This window comes from Leguminivora glycinivorella, chromosome 5, assembly GCF_023078275.1.
Source record: "Leguminivora glycinivorella isolate SPB_JAAS2020 chromosome 5, LegGlyc_1.1, whole genome shotgun sequence".
Lineage (NCBI taxonomy): Eukaryota > Metazoa > Arthropoda > Insecta > Lepidoptera > Tortricidae > Leguminivora > Leguminivora glycinivorella.
In genome coordinates this window covers 16,668,029-16,684,961 of record NC_062975.1, presented here as the reverse complement: position 1 = coordinate 16,684,961, position 16,933 = coordinate 16,668,029, and the positions used below count along the sequence as shown (strand labels likewise).

Here is a 16,933-nt window from a genome sequence, read left to right as displayed (position 1 = left end):
AATATATACTTATGTATAATAATATATATGTATATAGTGCGGTCAGTTTTTTTGGACAAAGCGTATCCATTGTTCTCTTTTTTCATGACCAGGCCAAAAAAAACAGCAAAAAGTGAGCGTGCTAAAAATACAATTTTACTCTATAACTATTAACAATCAATAAACAATTTTTTTTTTATATATTATAGTAACATAATTCATAAAGTAGTAAGTAGTTACCTAATAATTTTCCAAATTGAAATAAATATATTTCGCAAATCTATTAGAGGTGAAACACATTAGTAGGAACAATGAAAATGGCACATCTACGTGGTTAACTTTTTAGTCTATGATTGCGTCACCAAAATCGCGGCAGCCTCGCTCCCGCTCGCGTGTTCGTAGAATATTCAGCTGTCGGCCGATAATATTTGTTTGTGTGCGTTAATAATGTAGGTATACGTTTGTAGTAGTGTGCGTGACAAAAATGTCGTCTATTAAACAGCTGCCAATGATCGAAATTCAAATTAGTTGAACAATTTCCATTGAAAAAAAAAAGTTTGTAATGCATCGGTCCGAATTGCGGATACTAGTTTTATCATCTTTTAGTAGATATAATTGAATGTAAAATTATTTATTTTGCCTGACACTCTTGAGTATTTTTAAATTACACTATGTTGTGGTACCAGGAAGCATATTTTAACTTAAAAGGACGTAATGACAACATTTCATACCATGTTTCAGAAAATAAATAGTTTCGGAGTTTAAATTAAGTTTGCAGTGTTTGCACAATTTTATGAGTAAAAATATTACTCTCGGAAATGTTTTATCAAATACGTACTTTACATTTTGTTCATTATGTTTACTACATGTACATTCTTAGCTATTATACTTATGTATTTCTTACATAATAATATTCATTTCCATATTTCTAATTAACTACGCGCCTGCTTTCGAGTGATTTAAATTTTAACAAATCAATGCATCCTTTGGTCGGGGGCTGGGGCCTCTCAAACTCTCAACTCAAGGTCGCCGGCGCCGTGGTCGCGGGGCGCGGGGCGTGGGGCGCGGGGTGGGGCGCCGCGGATCTCGTTCATTCAATTCCGCTTGCATGTGTTGCGGACAGAGCGAGTATATTATACGTACGCGGCGAGCACACATACAAGCCGCATGGCAACGCCATCTAGTAATGTTCGACTTTAAACGTCCATGTGACGTTATAGGTTTAGTGAGCTCTTTGAGTGTGGATTAAATTTAGCCTACAGGTCTAGAATATTAGGACGGCGCCCATTTTTTATAATATTGTGTATTATTTGATCTGTGGTAAGAATTGGCAGAATTACGCGTTTCTATTTAATGTTTATATCCTTGTATTACGTGCCAAAGATAGTATTCAAACTAAAAATGAATACAAACTTTCATTTGAAATTCGATAAATTCCGAGGGCGAATTACATTCTACGAGTGATCTTGACGGCGTCTGTGACTTGCCAAGCGAGAATAGCTCTTAATTACCGCGATTTTAAGAGCTCTAGTTGCGGGTTTTTGCAGGCCCTTGACGGGGCCGAGAGCGGCATGCTAGAGTATTGGGGTTTGGTGCAAGTCATGAGAAAATGTTTATAAATAATATACATTTGCTTTAATTTCACTTTCTGCACAAAAAAAGGACTTTTTAAAATTGTATTTTAAATATAACATTAAATTCATTAATATACTAAATATAATTTTCCTAGTTATTCCTGAGTTTATAAAACGCTATGTTGTTGGAAGTTTTGAATGATACACACAATTAGTTTCGTTAGAATTATGAGATAAAGACTTGATATCTTTTTGAGTCATGTCGAGGTTCCGATATTTTGACTGAAAACTGTGTTTGTCAGCTTACGAGATCAATGATACATGTAACTGAGCTGCGTCTATATCCCGGTCAATAGAAGGATATGGTGTTATTTTATCAAAAATATGTCTTGGCAATATACTCGTACCTAAGAAGATATACCTGATATTTATTATATCTGTTTGATACATATAATTAGGTTATGTTGTCTAAAGTAAATAACGAACGTGACCAAAATATAGCATCAGACTTAAAGAAAAGAAAAATAATTCATTTAGTTACTTGTTAAAATATTGTCTTTGAACGTCGTGATGAATTGCAAATTCATTATAAGCGATTTAATCCGTTTCCATAGTTTTATTACTTGATAAAAGTTAAAATAAACTAGAATGACCCTTCATAGACATTTTTGCCTTTGTCCATATTTCAATACTTTGAATACCTTGCTGAAAAACTTGTTGAAAAGCTTATTCACTTAGACCACAGGCTAAGGTGAAAATAGAAAGTTTCTTAGAGATGCCGGCGAGGAAATTTAAAGCTTTCATTTATGTTAGTTTATTTTTCAAGTGTCAGACAATTTGCATGGCTTCGTTTCAGGCTTCGTCTATTTAGTTGCGTTTCTGACGACTCTTTGAGGAAAAAAATGTAGAAGAAATGATACGCGACAGACCGACAGTCAACGTCAATTACAACTAGAGTTGTGCCGTTCCCGAGAACGTTCTCCCGTTTGTATGGGAAATGTTCTCTCAGGAGAATATTCTCCATAGTAAAATGAGAACGTTCCCGAGAACAGCACAACTCAATTACAACCAAGATGAGGCAAATTGAAGCTAATATACCTAGGCTTATTGTCTGTAAAAAAATTGAAATCGAAAATCTTCATAATTTTTAAAGTTACTAAATAAAATTATCTTCGTTTGAGGAATACAATCTGTGTTTCCATTATTTGTCCATGTTACTGAGTTTACCCTTTGTAAATATTATGAAACATACTTGGCAGTTAAATAACAAACTTGGTTACCTTAATTGTCAGTTGTTTTGCTCTGAGTGATTCTCCGAAATTTGACACCGATTTAAGTTAATCTTATATTGTGAGACAGTATCATTAAAAGTTTACTTTGTTCAGAATCTTTTTTGGGACTCAATATTGGACTATATTTCTAAGATCTTGAATCATAAAATCAAGTAACTTGGTTTTAATAAACATTTGTGTAAACAACAAACAGATGTGTCCTTCTTTTTTCACCTTACATTATTTTAATAGAAGGTATTTTAATTCACTAAAATACATTTTCTTTTGAGCAGATGTATTGTATATGTCTTAGGCTTTATACTTAGACAATGATGCGACAAGATCGGAGCGGCGAGTGGAGCGGTGAGCGGAGCGACAAGCGGTGCGGCGAGCGGCGAACTGTCGTTCAATAAAGATCCACTTAATTTTATAAATATATTTTGTTGACTTGAATGTATCCTTTTCCAGTCCGAAGCCGGACGGCTGGAGTCAAGCGTTTCTTGTCATGCTTTATCAACTTTATTGGCATCCGTATGATTGTTGAACATACGTCGCGCTAAGCAATCTGTTGCTAGCCTCCTGATCTGATCTGAGGTACGTCTTGTATATCAGAAACAGGATTCCTGAGTATGCCACTGAAAAAAGAAAACAATACACAGTGTTTTCTTTAAGTGGGACAGTATGGGAAAATCAAACTAAAGAAGATACAGGGAAACTATCTAAGGAAACATTAGGTATTTTTTTTTATAAAAAAAATTTGGTTTAAATAAAAATTGATAATATTAATGTTTTTTTTAACGCAAATCGACGTAATTTCATGCGTAGATCATTTTATTGTATCCCCATACGGACATTAAAAAAAACATTTTGTATAATATTAATTCATTTCAGCATTTTTAAACAAACTAAATAACAATCCCAAAAATAAATTTAAACTATGATTATTTTGATAAGACATTGTTAGAAACGAATACCAATAGCTACAGCCGATTAGCTCATTCAGTTGCTCGGTAGACAACTTTTAAACGGCATCGTATGAGATGGGCAATCCATATTCAATTAATAAAGTCGAATAAATATTACTTACAGCAAACGATTAGTGCAGCCGCAGCATCTATCTGTTGATCCGTGCGTAGCCAGTTGATCACCAACAGCAGCCCCAATACGGTTAAGGTCGTAACAGTCACGCCGTATGCCAGGTACCTTTTAATGTAGCGCTTGTTATCCTGCAACATAACAGGATTAGGCCGATTTAACTAAGTATTTTTCTCATAGAAAATATTTTAATTTGTATTTTTAAGTAGTATCGCTACTATTATACTATAAACATTCAATAAATGTCATATTATATAAAGAAAACTTGAAGGCATTGGTCATTTTTCTTTGTATATGACATTTATTTAAAATGTATAAGTTAGGGAGACCCGGGTGAGTTGCGACAGAGGGGAACGAGAACTTATTAACTACTAGCTTTTGCACGCGGCTTCGCTCGCGTTAGAAAGAGACAAAAAGTAGCCTATGTCATTCTCCATCCTTTCAAATATCTCCATTTAAAAAATCACGTCAATTCGACTCGTCGCTCCGTTTTGCAGTGAAAGACGGTCAAACAGACACACACACTTTCCCATTTATAATATCGTAGTATGGATCAACATGTTTGTAAAAGCTAGCTGCCAGCACGTGCGTGGCTTGAAGTAAAAAATCTGCCCTGTTGCGAGCTTACTAAATAATAGTTTAAGGGCTACTTGCACCACCCGCTTAACTCAAGGTTAGTGAGCTATCAACTGTCAAATTCCTTATAAAACGGTGGGTTAACCCCGGGTTAACCCTCCAGTTTTGGTGGTGCAAGTGGCACTAATAAGTTCCCAAAAATAGACGTTGTCACAACTCGCCTCTATCACAACTCATTTCGATCTGCTCTGCCGTTGTTCAACGTGCTGATGATGACACCACCATTTTAGTTTTAATTCGGAGAATGGTTTAAAGTGTAAAGTGGTGTAAAGTGGCATTTCCTGGGGCACTGTCTTGCTTGTATTTTCACTTTTGGTATTGGGCGTCCTTTTTGCTTTCTATGTTTTAACGTCCTTAATCAAATACACTGTACTGACATGAAGTACTTATCTGCCGTGTTTAAATTATTGATGCCATTTCTCCAAAACCGACAGTAATCAACGTCAAACCAGTTGGCTGATTTTTAATACATATTTACAATATTTATTTTGTGGTTTAGGCTAAACTCGCCACATTCAGTGACATGCCTAATTCGGTGATACAAGCTTTGAAGCACTATTCCAAAAGACGATTTTTGGTTGTTTGACCGAATTAGGCGTGTCACCGAATGAGGCGAGTTTACCCTGTTTACTTGTCATTACAGAAATGTATGATAAGTAGTTGATAATCTTACATTTTGTATTCCAAGACACAGAAGGACGGCAAAATAGAGTGCGGTTGCAGTAGCCACGCTGCTCACTACAGCTACGACAATTAATATTTGGAACACGAAATCCCAATCTTCAGTCTTCTCTTCCGTCGAAGGATATCCATGGTACAGATTCCAGATCCAGACTACTAGTACGCAGATTAGGAATATAAGGCTGTTAAGGAAAGCTAGTAGGCATATTACCTGTAACAAATTGAAATTGGGTAAAATTTATTAAAGACATATGTGCGATGACATATATAACTCCGTATAGACAGATAAAGTTCAAGAAGAAAATGTCCCTCGAAACCATCAAGAAAAACGTACGGTCGTCTAGATAGAGCTATACCTTTTGTGGATTCTCGGCTAGATGGCGCTAATGTTAATATTTGTAAATTTTAACACATATCAAGTTAAACATATAGGCTAAATTGTCAAAACGGAGCCTATTCAAAAGTCTTAATCCTGTGTTGTGACGCTGTGAGGTGGCAGTCTATTCACGTTGACTATATGTTTTACTTTGACAGTAATTTTTCATGAACTCGATTGTGGGACAATACGTTTGTTGACGTTTTTGGACCATAAAGAAGTTTCGTGTCCGTAAAGTACAGAAGTCATTTGTTGGGCAATGCATTCATTTTTATAATAAGTTACCTGACACTGCTTTGAGATTACCCCTCCCAGCTCTTAAGAACTACTTAAAAAAATCATTGATGTTAAAGGCTTATTACAGAGTCGAGGACTATTTGACAGACAAACATGCATGGCCCGAACCAGAAACTACAAAAAACGAATAGCAATTAAAATAATTGTATTATGTATAGAGGACACAGTTCAATTCAATTCAATTCAATTCAATTCTTTATTGCTTCCATGTTGGTACATAATTGTTACAGGTGGCAGATATAAAAGGTAAGACACAACACAACATGAGACCCTGTTAGGGTATTGCAAGAAATATAAATAAAAACTATAACTAAAATATACACAAAGAATAAATTAATAAAATACATTATTGAATACATTATTGAATAGCTTATTGAGTTACTTTTGGAATTTATATAAATTAAAATAATCTTGTAAGGAATAAAAACAATTGTCAATTAAGTAATTTTTCAATTTTATAACAAACTTATTATATTTAGTCTCTTTGGTTATCTCTTTAGGCAAGTTATTGTAAATACGTATAGTTGTCATATGCGGGCTGTTACTACTCATTTGCAAGTTGCTACTCGGAATAGCTAGTCTGTCTTTATGCCGCAGATTCATGTGATAGTTGCAATGATCTTTGACTTTAGAATACAGGGATGGTGCTTTCGCACAAATTTACAGGCTTCTAGTATATACAAAGATGGTAGAGTTAGTATACGTAATTTTTTGAAGAACGGTCTGCAACTATCTAAGGTGTTTATATTTGCGAGAATTCTAACACACTTTTTTTGAAGTATGAACAGGTCTGGAGCGTCAGTGCTGTTACCCCACAGAATAATTCCATATTGGAGCCACGAGTGAGTGAAAGCGTAAAAAGCACTCATGGCCGTTTTCAAATCGGTGGTTCTTTTGATATTTCTAAGGGCATACGTGAAACTAGAAACTTTTTTCGCAATTTTTTCTACATGTGCTTTCCAATTAATGTTCTCATCAACGGTAATACCAAGCAGACTACAATTATTTATTTGTTCAAATTCAAAATCTAAATACTTGTAATTAAGTTCTAGAGGTTCTCTCTGATAGGGTCGAAATTGAATTAGATTTGTCTTTTTTAAGTTCAATTCTAGGTTATGGTCTCCTAACCACGTTATTACGGTGTCAAGTGTGGTATTTAACTCCATAATCGTATCATTTTCGTCCTGGCTGGATATCACAATGGACATATCATCTGCGTACATAAAACACTTAATATTATGAGTATTTAATATTTTTGGCAGATCGTTTACATAAATTAAGAATAAAATACATCCCAACACACTGCCCTGCGGAATAGAGCATGAAATTTGTGTTTTTTTCGATTGTGCTTGTGTTAAAGTGTTTGTGTTTTTATCATAATGGTTTATTTCGACATATTGTACTCTATTTTCTAGGTAGGATTTAAACCAGTTATGGACAATACCACGGACTCCTATCCCATACAGCTTATTTAGCAGGATATTATGTTGGACTCGGTCGTATGCTTTGCTCATGTCGAGCAATAACCCGAATGCATGTTGCTTTTTATCTAAGAATAAGAATTCAGATAAGAAAGCACATCAAATATTTTATATTTTATGTTGTGTAGGTAAATTACATATTTAATGACATTGAGATTCATATTATCTTTTTCTTCTGTGACAATTTGATATGTTTTCTCTGAAGAAGAACGACGTATTATTAAGCAATAATATAATTTATTGAAATTAATTTCCATAGAGTACCTAGTCTGTTCATATTCTTTGATGAATACTTTTGCAGGTTAAATTGTATCTTGTTATTTAATGCATGTTAGTTATAAGATGTAATGTTTTGAAAAGAAGTTGCCCGCCGAGTTTCTTGCCGGTCCCATAGTGGATACCCCCCTCCCAACTGAGGGGGGACTGAAATCTTCTCGAGGCTGAGGCGTAGGGTTAGAGCCGGCGTAGCTTTATTTGACGTTCATATGCGCATTGTAATATGCCTACTTGAAAATAAATATTTCATTTTCATTTTCATTTTCATTAAATTCCAAAAAATACCTTGAAAACGATTACAGTCTTCAAATTTTAGAATAATAAATTATTTATATTACCAGGAGCTTTATTGGCGATGTAAAATCGAGTTGTCGATTATCATTCACTTTGCACCAAAAATATGTTTCAAACTTTGTGATTGCTTTTATATGTCAGCAAGCGACCGAATGTGCTCATCACAGAAATAAATGCCACCGGGATTCGAACCCAGGGTCAGGGCTTAACAGGCAGGGTTGCTAATCACTATACTAGAGCGGTCGTCAAATTATTTGTTATTAAGTTATTAAATATTCGTTATAAACTTACTGCATTCATGACGGCGAATATGATGCACACTATCTTCATACATTTTAGGAGGGAACAGCTCGTCCTAGGCCTGAAAATGGAACATGTACTTATATAAGTGCACATGTACTACAGAGACCGAGAAAAAAGGGATTACCGGCCGAAGAAAAGCCGAGCAAAACAAGGCGGCATAGGTCTGAGGCGGGTAGCCCCATATTTCCCGATAAAATGTGTATAGTGATTTTCTGAAATATGGTACGAAATAAATACGTCTACTGAAAATAAAAACTTTGAATGGCTTTGTCTCCTAATCCGTGCGTCATAGAGTAAAAATAACAAAAACATTGCAGTCTGAACGTCTGTAAAACCCTTCTTTACGCCGTGGCTTGCGTGGGCGACGGTCGCGCGAAGGTCGCGCGACGGCGATGCGACGCATACGAAATCAAACCTTATCGATATGGAAGTATGAGACGCGACGGCGACGGTCGCGCGACCGTCGCCCACGCAAGACACGGCCATAGCGCCCTCAACACCCTCGCGCATATATTTCGCATACTTCCATATGTGGATATTTATGCCTTATAATATTTCTGAAGAATTGATATACATATACTTTAGAATGTTATACACATCAACTTTATTACTTTTAAGGTTATGGCATCCAATATGATGGGTTGTTAATGTTAGAACCATTAAGCGTTATTCGTAACAATAATTATGACTAGTGATGTGTGTAATGACCACAAAATATAATATGAATAACAACTTCTGACTAACAAAATTCTGAACAATAAAATTATGGGAAAGAAAGGGATCCCATAAATTACATCGAAATAAAAACAGTAGGTATTAAGAGTTTTGATTTACGGTTTTTTCATTCGTTGGCTTTTTCCCGTGACCGTGACCGTGATTACTTTTTGATTTTTGTCGAGCTCCCAATTTTTCGACGATATTTCGGTCTATATCCCGGTCAATATAAGTCTAATGAAAACAGTATTAAATCAGGAAATAATACACATTTAATTAGTACTCCCACACTGGCTGTTATAATTGTTATATAACATGGTGCGACAGGAACAGCGCGATGGCGCGCTATCCCTGTTACACTGTGTGTGGGAGCACCATACCTAAAATCCATATAACCTTCACATTCCACTGTGGATATAGGTAATATATTATACCTGTTTATGGAAACATTTTAAGTATGTATTCATGTAATTTTGTAAACAATACTGTAAAAACTTACTTCAATTCCATTTCCATGTTGTATGTATAGTCCAATAAACAATAACAAATCACATCAACACGTCTTATAACAATCAATAAGATAATTCAACTGACATCCTACGAAACGAAAATATTTTGTCTACGCATGACTTTTATGTAAGAGTACAAAGGAGAGTAATATTGTTGTTGTTCTTTCTCTGTCACTGTTTTTGAGAATGGCGCCAAGGATGACATCATCTCACAGTATTGAACGGATGAGTCTAGACGAGTCTGGTCTAGGCACCGATTCCAATCGCCAAATTGGTATCAAAATGATGTCTAAATAATTGGAGCGACGATTGATATATTAACCCCCTTATTCACAAACGTTCACTAAAGTTATCATGCTGATAAAGTTCGTTTATCCCTTTCCGACGTATTAGTGTGATAGAAACGGACAAACGAAAATCTGCTTGATAACTTTAGTGAACGTTTATGTATAAGACGGTAAGTATTTACGGACGTTAAACTTTCGTGAGATATATTTAAATATACGGATGTATTCACGTGCGCACGGAGTCTCGCCGCCGCAATTACTCATGCCTGATGACGGGTCTCCAAATGACGAGAACATGTCACCGAACGCGACGTATTAACTTGATTTCATCCATATATTTAAATAATAAAGTATTCACTTAGATATCTATTATCATGCATGCTTGTGTCTCTATATATTAAATAATTATGAAAGTTATAGAAACTTACGTAACTTTACAGACAGTTCAACAAAACAATATATAATGCAATGACAGTTTAATTTTTTCATTTAATGCATTTAAATTATGGTTGCAATCGTGCTTATAGAGAAAATTAATCATACCTACTATTATTTACCTATCTTATAACAAATACTAGCTTTTGCCCGAGGCTTCGCTCGCTTTAGAAAGAGACAAAAAGTAGCCTACGTCACTCTCCATCCGTTCAACTATCTCCACTTAAAAAATAACGTCAATTCGTGGCTCCATTTTGCCGCGAACGGACAAACAAATAGACACACACACTTTCCCATTTATAATATTAGTATGGATTTGTTCTCACGCAACCACAAATAAAATAATTGCTTGTATCCTGACAACCCTCAATGGCCGAATGGATTAAAAAGGGACAACACGATTAGACCTAGTACCGCTGTCAAATTCTGTATAGGTTTGTAATGAAGTTTATTTTCTATAGGTACATGATAAGTAGGTAGGTAATAGTTATTTATTATACAAGGGGGCAAAGTTGTATTTTAACGCCGAGTGTGGAATTAAAAAACGAGCAAGTGAAAGGATTCTATAGTTGAACCACGAGCGAAGTGAGTGGTTCGAGACTATTCTCCTGAACTTGCGAGTTTTTTAACACACGAGAAGTAAAATACATTTGCACCCTGATGCATTCTGGCTTACTGGCCATATTTATCTATGGTTTTTTAGAATAACGTTTGAATGTATTTTTTAAATAGACAGAACTCTGTATGAAGCCACTTCCATAATGATCTCTTGAATAAACACACGTCTCAATAAAAACGGTCTTCTCAATTAAACATGGTGTCAGAAGATGAAGAAGATCGCCATGCCGAAAGTTCGATCATCGGTTCGATAAAACCTCTAAAAATTGACAGTCAAATTCCAGAAAAATGGAAAATCTGGAAGCAGAAATTTGAAATTTATACTGAAGCAAACAATCTCCATGACTTCGCCGAAACAAGGAAGGTCGCCATCTTCCTAAATCTTTTAGGAGAACAAGGTTTGACTATATTTAATTCGTTTTCCATAAATCGAAAAACTACGACACTTAAAGAAGTTATAGAAAAATTTGACGCCAAATTTAATCCGCTGAAAAATGTAACCGTTGAAAGATACAACTTTTTCAACAGGCAACAAAATCCAGAAGAAGAATTTGAAGAATACGTCACAGCAATAACCAACCTAAGCAACTCATGTGAATTCGGAACGCTTAAGGAAAGTCTCATCAAGGACAAATTTGTTATTGGAATTTCAGACAAACATGTCAAACAAAGACTTTTGCAGGAAGAAAATTTAACTATAGAAAAATGTCTGAACATTGCGAAAAGTATGAAACTCTCGAAAGAAAGAACATCAAAATTACCCAATACAAACACCACTCAAACTTCAAACTCAAACGGCAGAAGTATGTCGCGATCACGAAGACCGTCAAGAGAGAATTGGAAGTCAAGTCCCAGCAGCAGGAACAGTCAGCGTCAAGAACGAAGTCCGAGCAACAATCGCAAAGGCACATGCACACGATGTGGCCAAATCCATCGATTTAAATGTCCAGCACAAGGAGTTAGATGCAATATTTGTAAGCGTAATAATCATTACGAGAAGTATTGCTTTTTCAACAAAGAAGTAAACATGGTAAGCATCCGTAGAGACAATGATATCTATATTATAGCGAGCATAGATAATCCTAATAAGAATACTAATTGGACCATGAATTTGAAAATTAATGATAAGACTTTACCTTGCAAAATCGACACAGGTGCAGAAATTAATGTCATCTCCAAATATGTGTTAGAAGCCTTAGATAAAAATGTTCCAATAATAAGTGCTAATCACAAACTTTATTCTTACACAGGTAACAAAATACCCATTATCGGAGGATGTCATTTGAGCTGTACATTTTCAAACAATCAAACGGCATCAGTCTACTTTGTGGTGGCAGACATTGTAAGTCATACTATTATTGGACAACAAACCATTGACGAATTCGGTATAGTTAAAAGGGTTTTGAACATTGAAGAACAACAGGTTAGTCAAAATCCTAAAAAATCGTGTCTCAAATCTAGTAAGTCAATACCCGGTGTTGTAGACCAATATGCCAATTTATTTGAAGGTCTAGGTTGTCTCCCTGTCAAAGCTCATTTGGATGTTGATCCTAGTGTCAAGCCTAAAATAAGTGCTACTAGAAGAATACCTTTTGCTTTACAATCGCGTCTTAAAGAAGAGTTAAATAAAATGGAGAAATTGAATGTCATTGAAAAGATAGAAAAGCCCACTGACTGGGTAAACTCCATAGTTGTAGTCGAAAAAGCAAATGGTACCCTTCGAGTCTGTCTAGATCCTCGTAGCTTGAATGAAGCAATAAAAAGGCCTCACTATACATTTCCGACGTTTAATGATTTACGATCGAATGTCGCTGGAGCAACAGTCTTTAGCAAATTAGATGCTAGCTCAGGATTTTGGACAATTCCCTTAGATGAGGAAAGTAGCGATCTTTGCACATTCAATACCCCATTTGGGAGGTATAAATTCCTTCGATTACCTTTCGGAATTAATTCCAGTTCAGAAATCTTCCATAGAACTATGGTTCAACTATTTGGTGATTTACCTGGTGTTCAGATATTCATAGATGATTTATTAGTCTTTGGTAAGACGCAAGCTGAACACGACGAACGTTTAGCTAATCTTTTCAAAAGAGCTCAGGAGGTGAACATCAAGTTCAATAGGTCAAAATGTCAATTTAATATGTCTGAAGTGTATTATGTTGGTCATATGTTCAATAAAGAAGGTATTTCTCCTGATAAGTCAAAGATCAAAGCTATTACTGAAATGCCTAGTCCCACAAATGTCAAGGAACTGCAGAGATTCCTAGGAATGGTCAATTATTTAGGCCAATATATTCCAAATTTGGCAGAGGAAACTGGTATTCTTAGAGATTTGGTAAAGAAACAAAATATTTGGCAATGGTCAGAGTCTCATGAAAAACAATTCGATAAGCTAAAATCATTAATTTGTAAAGCGCCGGTACTCACCCATTTTGATATAAAAAAGCCAATTAGAATGTCAGTTGATGCTTCGAAGTCAGCCGTTGGTGCTGTAATTCTTCATGGAAAAAATCCAATTGCTTATGCATCTAAGTCTCTTACCAAGTCTCAAGAAAACTATGCACAAATAGAAAAAGAACTTTTTGCTATCTTATTCGGTGCTAAGAAATTCCATCAATATTTGTATGGTAATATTGTCCATGTAGAAACAGATCATCAACCACTGGTGACTCTGTTCAAGAAACCATTAGCCGAGGTCCCTGCTAGATTGCAACGCATGATGATTGCCTTGCAAGCATATCATTTAGTAGTTTCTTATACTAAAGGATCGGAAATGTATATCTCTGATACTTTATCTCGAGCTCCTATACAGAATGAGTCCAATTCTGAATTCAATTTCAATGATTTAGAAAAAGATGTAGAGATTCATGTGAACTTACTAACATCTCATTTGGCTATTACTAAAGACAAGTTAAACAACATTCTTGATCATACTAATAAAGATGAGTCTTTACAGAAACTGAAACTTTATTTCAAAAATGGATGGCCTAATTCAAAAAAGGAAATTGATCCTATTGTTTCTCCTTATTGGAATATCAGGGATGAAATCCATGTCATTAATGATCTTATTTTCAAAGGTCAAAGTGTTGTCATTCCAATGTCTTTAAGATCTGAAATGCTTTCCATTTTGCATGAAGGTCATTTAGGCATTGAGAAAACTAAAGGTCTGGCTAGAGGTACAGTCTATTGGCCCAATATCAATAGCGATATTGAGTCAAAAATAAAACAATGTGAACATTGTCTCATGTTTATGAACAATAAGCCTAAAGATCCAATGTTGTCGCACGAACAGCCTATCTATCCTTGGGAAAAGGTAGCCGCAGACATGTTCGATTACAAATCAAAAAAGTACAAGACTTACTTGTGGTAGATTTTTATTCCAATTACATTGAAGTTGTTCATTTGTCAAAGGGAAGTGATAGTAATGCTGTCATTGCCAACTTAAAATCCATCTTTGCCCGTCACGGCATCCCTTTAACACTTCTTACCGACAACGGTCCTCCATTCAATTCCCAAGCATTCAAAGCATTCTCAATCAACTGGGAATTTGAACACATTACCTCAAGTCCTTACTTGTCAAGATCGAACGGTCTTTCTGAAGTCAGTGTCAGGATTGTAAAGAATATATTTAGAAAATGTGAGGAATCAGGAACAGATCCTTATCTTGGTCTATTACAGTACAGGAATTCACCGAGAGGAAATCTCAGCTCTCCTGCTCAATTACTTATGTCACGGCAATTAAGAACTAAATTACCAGCTAAAGCTACTATTTTAAAGCCCAAAGTTGTGAATTTTAAAGATCATTTGGAACAAAAGAAAGTAAACTTAGATAAAACTAGATTTTATTATAATCAACATGCTAGGATATCTACTCCTCTGAATCCTAATGACTTTGTTTATTTCAAGAAAAAACCTACTGATAAAAATTGGCATAAAGGTACAATAGTGTCAAAAACTGACTATCCGCGTTCTTACATCATAAAAGATAATGATAGTACTTTGTATAGACGTAACCAGCAGTATATTTTCCGTCCTCAAAACAAAGAATGTATAACTAATGCAGATTCCGACAATAATGACTATTATCATTCCTATCCTTTCGATTCAGATCCAAATCAACAATCATCTTTACCTTCAACGCCTAGCTGTTCCAATAGTTCAAATATTCCTATAAAACTGATACGGTTATCCGTAAAGTGCCTACTGATAACTACACTACTAGGGCAGGCAGGCAAGTAATTAAACCAAAACGATTAGATTTATAACTTTAATAAAAATATAACAATATTTGTCTAAAGGTTTGATGTTACAAAACTAACACTGTCTTGCTGTCCAATATCAATGGTATGATTTGCACTTGTCACTGTTTCACTGAATGTATATTTAATATAACTTGTGTTAACATTTTTTCACAGATGTATTTAATTTAAATGTATTATTTTAGACAAAATAAAACTTAGAAATTTTCTGTTACAGTATGAGCAGTTGTCAGATGTCATGTCATGTCACTTGTCATTGTCAATTTATTTTTTATTAAAAAAGGGGCATGATGCATTCTGGCTTACTGGCCATATTTATCTATGGTTTTTTAGAATAACGTTTGAATGTATTTTTTAAATAGACAGAACTCTGTATGAAGCCACTTCCATAATGATCTCTTGAATAAACACACGTCTCAATAAAAACGGTCTTCTCAATTAAACACACCCGAGTGTAACACAAAACTTTTCCCCTCACTATAGCGAGGAAACTACAACGCAAAAAATGCGTTTATCACTGCTTCCAGTAGTTCCACAGGTGGTAGATCATCTTTATTACTAGATTCATCTACTTTTAACAATTTTAAAGTAGTTAATTTGAAGTTATTCAAGGTCAAATTACTTTACCCACTACTGGATAAAATGCGTTTTTACCCGTTGGTATTAAAGGACAAAACACGTGTTTCCGAGCTAGTGAGGGGAAAATGTAGTTTATCAAAGTCTGAAAAGATTAAAATGCGACTTCGTTCTCTTACACCGAAACGGCCGAAACCCAACAAGATATCGGCCACATTTCAATTTAAAGAGTCCTATTGCCGGACTTATGTACTCTCTTTGAGTTCTTTCAGTCCGGTATAAAGCTCGCCATTAAAGCTACCTATCCGGCTCCAACACAGATATAAAATAGTGGTAGGTACTTAGATGTTAACCCATTTTCAATTAACGTTTTTAGTACCGTTATTTATGCGTTTTTTTTTTCAAATTAAAACTAAGAGCCAATAGTTACACGGTTCGAAAATTTGCATACGACTTTCATTAGACTGTGGTATTTTGTGTGCTGAATGGTATGTATTAACGTCAATAATAACAGAATATATTATTTACTTAACTAGGTATAAACGTATGCGATTTCGCGCGCCCTCCGTCTAAATGACCCTTAATTTTTTTTCTGTTTTAAAAATTGTGATTTAAATTGTTATTTTTAAATCATCATCTTTGGTAAGCCGTGATCATGATGCATACGTCACGTCTTCGAAATATCAACGTCAGATCAGAATAAACTTTTAGGTTGATCAATTTGTTCTAGTTGCATATCTAAACCACCGTTATATCATCCACGATCGCAGGCATCAGTTGAATTTCTCCAGTTTCTGTATCCATTTTATAATAGGTACCTGTACATAGATTATTTATACGGTTTCGGGTAGCCAATGCGAACTTACATTGACGACGGACTGTTTTGTTTTGCGTCTCTGTTTTCCAATACCTGACCGATATATACGAAGGAATGGAATCAAAATTATATCTTTTTGATAATCAAGATATATGAGTTTGCATGGGCCTGTGAAGATGGAATATGTCCGTCACGTACAGGATACTAGTATATAGGCAACCAGGTGAATTCGTCTTGGTGAAACGAGTTGTTTGAAAATGTAGGCTGACATTTACGGTCTTAAGTTTAGTGTTTTCTTTTCTACAAACACAATATTCCAAATAACTTGTTGGTTACAGGTAGCTATTATTTCTAAGATATATGGCAAGATGGGTCTTTATTGGTTACAATATAGTCTTAAGTCATAATTTGTCCACATTTTCGTTAGTCATAATTTTTTTTTTTCAGAAACGCGT

General features: G+C 35.1%; 1 protein-coding gene across 1 annotated transcript; it reads right to left on the bottom strand.

Moving 5' to 3' along the window:
* Positions 1-3,085: 3,085 nt before the first annotated feature.
* LOC125226366 lies at positions 3,086-9,602 on the bottom strand. The gene is made up of 5 exons (XM_048130331.1): positions 9,477-9,602; positions 8,252-8,321; positions 5,229-5,447; positions 3,912-4,050; positions 3,086-3,459 (listed from the first exon to the last, which is right to left on the bottom strand). Exons 1-5 carry the CDS (start codon positions 9,491-9,493, stop codon positions 3,344-3,346), a joined length of 561 nt encoding a protein of 186 aa, XP_047986288.1. The 5' UTR covers positions 9,494-9,602; the 3' UTR covers positions 3,086-3,343.
* Between the last annotated feature and the right edge of the window lie 7,331 nt (positions 9,603-16,933).

Bases quoted from the DNA above. Each gene is read 5' to 3' on its own strand.
- LOC125226366 (XM_048130331.1), bottom strand. The intron at 5,448-8,251 runs GTAAGTTTATAA...AATTTGTTACAG, and splicing joins TATTCGCCGTCATGAATGCA to GTAATATGCCTACTAGCTTT. The intron at 3,460-3,911 runs GTAAGTAATATT...TTCTTTTTTCAG, and splicing joins GGCTGCACTAATCGTTTGCT to TGGCATACTCAGGAATCCTG.